The 7,188-nt window shown below is 31.0% G+C and overlaps 1 protein-coding gene across 1 annotated transcript; it reads left to right on the forward strand.

Annotated features, from left to right (window-relative positions):
- Positions 1 to 1,045: 1,045 nt before the first annotated feature.
- On the forward strand, positions 1,046 to 3,620 carry LOC105114467 (NAC domain-containing protein 100-like). Its single transcript, XM_011011014.1, has 3 exons — positions 1,046 to 1,321; positions 2,414 to 2,679; positions 2,799 to 3,620. Exons 1-3 carry the CDS (start codon positions 1,168 to 1,170, stop codon positions 3,327 to 3,329), a joined length of 951 nt encoding a protein of 316 aa, XP_011009316.1. The 5' UTR covers positions 1,046 to 1,167; the 3' UTR covers positions 3,330 to 3,620.
- Positions 3,621 to 7,188: the final 3,568 nt, after the last annotated feature.

A 7,188-nucleotide genomic window follows, 5' to 3' on the forward strand; every position in this document is an offset into this window, starting at 1 on the left:
TCGAATTAATTAATCACGACAATTCACGTTAGCTATATATATTGGATATATCTACGAGGATCCTGATTGTTTTTACATATATATTCAAAAAATTATAAATGTAATAAATTATATATAAATATAAATTCAGGTGTGGTGGTTTATCAAGTTAGAGAATACTCTACTCATCTCCATACTTGAATAAGTTTGGTTTTTTGTTTTTATCTGCCCCCACCTTCATCTCCATGGAGGTAAAAATCTCTCCATATTCATCTTCATTAAGATAAATGAAGGTGAAGATTTATAAAAAGGGGTAAAATTATTGTTCATATATTTTATTTGGAAAAGTTATAGTTCCGTATATTATATCTATCACCTAGAAACCAGAATGCCAAATCGAGCTTCTAATAACTAATAACAAATTGCCATCTTTTCTCCTCTCTTTTTAACTGCAATTTTGATCTTTTTCTTCAAACACTGAAGATGTATATTTTATGTTGTGTGTGTCCATAATTAATATCTATCAAACATGTTAGGCGATAATATTACGAATAAAAAACAAAAAAAAAAAACTAAACAGTCTCATGTCACACAAACATACAGAGAGATGATGCAAGAACCGACAAGTGTTAATAATATATATATTGATGGGTATAGTGGTGATCAAGACCTGATGTTCTCATTGGACTAGAGATGGGTTGGTAGAAATGGGTGAAGGTGGTTGGACAAGTTCATGGAAGAAACATATAATCAAATCTGGTGTAACCAAGGCTCAACCCCTCTCGCACCAAGATTTTGCCGTAAAACTATCCCACTTCTTTTTCTCATAATCATCGTCAATGCCACAAATGTATGGTATTTTTGTAATATCCTTAAAACCCTAGTGACAATTTTGGTAAACCAGGTTTCTAATCCATGCATCGTAATGGCATTTTAGAGAATTAGTTGTCGTAAGAAGATCAAGATTTCAGTGCACCGTCTTTGTCATGAGTGTTATCATGATTAAAAAATTTTAAAAAATGGACTACCCATAGCTGCTTCTCCTTGAAGGATGATTTATAAAAGGACCGTCTCCCTCTTCTTGTTCTTATTGATGTTATAAGGCTTTGTCTGCGAGCATCATCCGTACTCTCTGGGGTTTTTAATACTGTCCTGTCCTCTTAATTTTAGCCAGTGTCAGGATTGAAAATGGAGGAAAGTCTTCCTCCTGGTTTCAGGTTCCATCCAACAGATGAAGAGCTAATTACTTGTTATTTAACTCGCAAGGTTTCTGATATCAGCTTCACCTCCAAAGCTGTTGTGGATGTTGATCTCAATAAGTGTGAACCCTGGGATCTCCCAGGTACTTCTTGCTTTATAATTATTGCTATTTACTTCCTTGCATGTTTCGAATCGAGTCATCTTTCTCCCGAACTTTTGTTTCTGCTTAATTTTGCCTCCTGTTCTCCATTAACATGTTTCGAATCGAGTCATCTTTCTCCCAAACTTTTGTTTCTGCTTAGTTTTGCCTCCTGTTCTCCATTAATGGTTAAGGTGTTTGCACTTTGATCAATATTCTCCTATATATATATATATGTTTTCGCTATTGTCATTCCAAAAATTGATGATCAATGGAGAATATATCGTGGACAAAAGAAAATAAAATATATATATCCCACGTTTTCTTAAGAGATTAAATAGAGGAGACATGCCAGTAGGCTACAGATTAAGGACTGCTTACATAAACCATAAGCGTTTAGGAGATCATTGACAATGCATATTCATGCTAAACATAACTATTCTTTTCTCTCTTTCTTTTTTCTTTGATTAACTAGTTTCGTAGTGGAGAAATCAAATGAATCCAGAAGAAAACTCAAAAGATCTATTAACTAATAAGAAAATATTTTTTTCCGTTTTTAGTTTTTCTTTCATTTTCAAGTTTTCCTTTTTCAATGAAAAATAGAATATGTGTTCATTTATTAAAAATGAAGAAAACATTTTCCAATGAAAAAGTTGAGAAATATACTAAACTTTCAATTTGTATTACTTATCGTAATATTGTGTACATGTGATAATCGAATTATAGAATATTACTTTTATTTCATTTCAAGTTATATTGTTAACACGAAAGAAAAGGAAAATATTTATATTATATTTATGATTAAAAATTAAATTAATGATACTAATTAAATAAATATTAAAACATAAAACAAAAAAATGTTGTTTGTCTTTTTATTTGAAAAACAGTAAAAACTTGAAAACAAAATCTGTTGAAAACCTCTTCTCCACACTCAATACGAATTTAAAAAAATAAAAAACTCGTTTTTCAATTTTTAAATGGAAAAAAATTGCGTTTCAACAAAGAAATTTAATTTCTCTTTTCCAGGAAATTAAAGTATTATTTTATGAACAGCTTCACCTCATGATTCAAAATTAACATGTATACATGGTGCAGGCAAGGCATCCATGGGCGAGAAAGAATGGTACTTTTTTAGCTTGAGAGACAGAAAATACCCAACTGGACTCCGAACAAACAGAGCCACAGAAGCAGGCTACTGGAAAACCACAGGGAAAGACAAGGAAATCTTTCGTGCTGGAGTGCTGGTAGGAATGAAGAAAACCCTAGTGTTCTACAAGGGTAGAGCCCCGAGGGGTGAGAAAAGTAACTGGGTTATGCATGAGTACAGGCTGGAAAACAGGCATCCTTTCAAGTCCACAAAGGTAATGCATATATACTTGGCATAATTTGACCAATCCTTACAGCTTTATTATCAGTCCATGCCATGTTCTATTTGTGTTTTATAAGACTAGCTAATTTCTTTGGTGTTTCATTGTCACAGGAGGAATGGGTAGTTTGTAGGATATTTCAGAAGAGCACAGCAGTCAAAAAACCGCAGCAGGAACCATCCTCTCAGCAATCTCTAGGGTCTCTATGTGATACAAATTCAATTGTCAATGATCAGTATGGAGATATTGAGTTACCAAACCTAAATCGTATTGCCAATTCATCAAGTGGGTTTAGTAATATTTCGGCACATACTTACAACAACGAAAGCAATGTAAATATGAACTTGAACATGAATTGGGCTGCAGCAAGAGAAGCAGCAACTCTCCCTTCACTCTCATGGCCTCCAGGATTGCTAAGCTCAAACCTTACAACGAATTCTTTGTTGCTTAAGGCATTGCAACTCAGGAGTTATCAACAAAGAGAAGCTACAACTACTGATTACTCGTTTCTGACAAATGGGATCGTTCATGAGTTTGGGACTGATTTAGGTTCAAATTTCCAAGCATCTTCTTCTTCTAAGGTTTTAGACTCAGTGCCACAGCCACAGCAGGAGCAACCATTCAATTTGGACTCCATTTGGTGAAGCTGTAATTAAAGTTAAAATTAACTAACATCTATCCTTTTTTATCTTCAAGTGGGGTATTTGAAACTGTGACTCAGGACAAACAGCTCATACCCAAGAATAATGTTGTAGTCAGATATTGTACACGTTGGAAATCTTTCTTATATGTTTGTGAAGTAGAGGAAGTTTTCCTAACTTTCAAGTGTCGAGTTTGTGAAGCAGTAATTTTACTTCAATGTCGAAGTGAGGGAAAATCCCTTGTTCTTCGTCACTGCTATATGTTCATGTTCCACTTCAGAACACTTCTATCTATTCGTAAATGTTCAATGTAAATTAATATTTCACCAACCTCTTCTTAGAGGCAAACCTTGTTGCTTTATCCTTTTATTCTGTCAATCAAATAATTCGATTCCTCTTTCTCATGCAATTATTGGAAATTATAATCAAAGTGTCCATAGAAAAATGCATGCGCCAAGCAAGCTTTACAATCTAGGACTACGGAAATCCCTAATGAATTAATAGATGGATCATCAAGTCCTAAATTTCACAAAGAATCGCGTTTGGAATTGTTGTGGGTGCTTTCCACACTCCAAAACAAGCACGAAGAGGTGGAAACGTGGATGTTTTCATGTCTTAATTTGGTAAAAGTTTTTCCAAGAACAGTGAAAACTTTCACCTGCCAGCTTCGATTACCGTACATAGGAACTATGAAGCCTTTTGTACATAAATGGATCCCGTTAGAGCAATAAAATATGAGGACATGCCCCTATAGCAGAGTTCAAAAAAGAAGAGCATGGGAACCAAGGCCAAGAAACCAGCTGCTGTTGTAGTAGCTGAAACGTGATATATATGTGATAGCTGTCAAAGATACAGTTTATTTCTTCATTACTTGGAATTGGTATAGGGTTCTATCCTTATCTCTTAACTATAATGAACGCTCTACCTGTAATTCATTCAGGAGAAGACAGTTTCTTAACTACCAGTCTAATTTAAAGATATAAAATGGTTAAATTTAGCCGTCGTAACGTGTAAATTGGTCTGAGAGGATTTAAGGGTATTTAAAAATATAGTTATAATTGTTTTTTAATTTTTTTTTATTTTGAAATGTATTAAAATAATATTTTTTATTTTAAAAAAATATATTTTTATATTAATATAAAAAAATTATTTAAAAACATAAAAAATATTAATTTTATATTAAAAATAAAAAATTAAATGAGCATGGTTATATCAAATAAAAATCATAAAAAAAGGAATTAGTTGGTTTAATGTAATAACAATTTTATTTGTAAAACTTAAAGCAAAACTGTAATAAATAACAAATTTGTTCTTAATTAAATTGAATTCTTGTCAAATACAATTAACATTATTATTAATTTTTTGAGTTTCATGTGTGGAAGTAAAAGTGCCAATCTTGGACACATACACTCCTTGAAACCCATAAGAAAAAATTCCACCACCCGCGTTACTCATCAATAACCTATAACACTACTAGAAGCTAGTTCTTAATTATAAATACTTTCGAGGGATTAATTATTTTCTATGAGGGGTATTTTTCCATCCTTTTATTCATTACAAAATATTCCAATAATCTTCGTTTAGGTTTTAATCATGTATTTTTCACTTAATAATATTATATGAATACAAGAGGATATTTTTCAATTTACACCTTTCATAAATATTGATACTTAAATTGTATTAAATTATTGGTATATTCTATGTTAAATCAAAACCCTTTTTTATAGGATATGATACTAAATATATAATATCATATCTTAAAATATTATACACTAAACCATACTAGCATATTAGATTAGAATTCAAAAAATTTAATTTTAGTGCTAAACTACCGGACTTACAACATTAGTAGTAGGTGTTATAGCCGCGCCCCAAACTTAAAGAAAAAAAAATCCTAAAAACTTTAGAAAAAATTACATTAAAAAATCATATATTTGGATCCAAATTATAATTAATCTTATAATTTTAAAAATTATCTTTTATATTCTAAATTTTATACGCGTGCTAACATTTTTCATCATCCTCTGAAAAAAATTCAAAAAATTTATTTAATTATTTACAAAATTATTATTATTATTCAAGATTAAAATACTCTTATAATCTCGTATATTAAATATTACCCTGGTTGTTCCACCCATCTTCTTCCCCTAGACACCAAGCCTAACAGCCACCTTCCATTCTCTATGATCTCTCACCTACCACGATCTCAAACCATAAACCCACAACAATCACCATTGACAAATGGGTTTACACGCATTCATTATCCTCCTCTCAGACAATGCGTACGAAGCCAATCGTTAGCTTCTGCCACTGGTTGCTGCAGTAATTCTTTCTTTTTTTTCCTTTTAGGTTTGTTAGAGGTGACGGTAGTAGAAAGGGAGAAGCTAATTCGCTCACGGCCTTACTAATGGTTTTGGCTAAGCATAATGCTTTGATAGTTGAAGCATATGCAAGACTTTTGATACAATCTAGATTGCGTATCCTGAACCAGTCTTGAAGAGTAAAACTTATAAACGATTATCAGTAATCCAAATGGTCAATTTCTTGATGAAGTGTCTGAATCCTAGGAGCCTATTCTTTGAGCATGACTTGGGAATTGAGGAGTTGGATAAGTGCCAGTACAATAAGATGGCATATGTGAGTAGAGTTGCATTTAAAGCTTCGTAAACTACAAAGAAAATAGTACAGAGAAAGGGTCAAAATTTGAGAAGAGTTCTGCTTCAATTCTGGTGAACAACAAATCGTCTCCTCGGATCACTCTTACAATTAATAAAAAACGCTTTTGGATTTTGTTGAGAGAGTGGTGATTTTTTATTACAGGAAGAGCTTCTTTCGTTTGCCATGAAAGGGGTGGTGAAATGATGATGCTTATAAGATGTTTGATAGAATGCCTTATATGGACTCGGTTTGTTATAAGTAGGATTTGGTTTGTTATGTGTAATTTGAACCAAACTACATGGGTAGTTTGGTCCTTTTATTATATATAAGAATTTTTGTTGGTTCATAATGTAAATATAGTAATTTTTCAAACGATAATGGCCAAAGTAGATGATGTTTTATGTATTTTTTTCAAAATTTCTATTAATCCTTTTAAAAAAAATCTTTTAACTTAAAAAAAATCTAACTAACAAGTAGCTTAGCTAGCTATAAAGATTTTGAATTTAAAATATTCTTACATAAATAAATATAATTAGCCCGATTTTCTAGTATAAAATATAAAAATAAAAACTAAAATTATTCTTTGATTTTTCAAATAAATCCTAATCATTGAGACTTCTTGAAATTTTATTTAATGAGACTTTATTTTTCTTCATGAGACTTTATTTTTCTCTTGTGGTAGCAATTAGAGTTGTGATTTTTACTTGTTTAGTTGTTTTCATTTGTTCTTTTGTACCAAAAGAGGAAAAGCTTCTATTTTCTTAACAAATACACAACTAAACAAGAAATTTAAGATAATTCTAATTTTTGGTGTGTGGAATTTTATATTTCTCATTTTCTTTGCATTTAAGGTTTCCTTGGATTTTTGTGAATTATATAAAAATAAATTTTTTAGGGTTTTAATTACTTGAATATTTAAAAATACCAATTAAACATATAATTATCATATATTCAATATATTAATTTTATTTTAATTTTAATTAATCTACAAATCAATTTTTCAACCATTAGAAATGATATTTTTTAGGTTTACTCTGACTTAAGTTAAGTTTTAAGGGTAGAATGTGAAAAGAAAAACACTCTAGATTTTTTAAAAAAAACCGGATGTCAATCTCTCAAACAACAATGTATTTGTTGTAGCTATTACTTCAAACATGAAAATTCATTTCTAAAATCATGATGAAAGAACTCTTAAATTTGAGAA

The sequence above is a fragment of the Populus euphratica genome, unplaced genomic scaffold (assembly GCF_000495115.2).
Source record: "Populus euphratica unplaced genomic scaffold, PopEup_1.0 scaffold531.1, whole genome shotgun sequence".
Classification (NCBI taxonomy): Eukaryota; Viridiplantae; Streptophyta; class Magnoliopsida; order Malpighiales; family Salicaceae; genus Populus; species Populus euphratica.

Coding starts and splice junctions, on each gene's coding strand:
- LOC105114467 (XM_011011014.1), top strand. CDS start 1,168: ATGGAGGAAAGTCTTCCTCCTGGTTTCAGGTTCCATCCAACAGATGAA. Junction 1,322..2,413: donor TGAACCCTGGGATCTCCCAG/GTACTTCTTGCT, acceptor TACATGGTGCAG/GCAAGGCATCCATGGGCGAG. Junction 2,680..2,798: donor ATCCTTTCAAGTCCACAAAG/GTAATGCATATA, acceptor TCATTGTCACAG/GAGGAATGGGTAGTTTGTAG.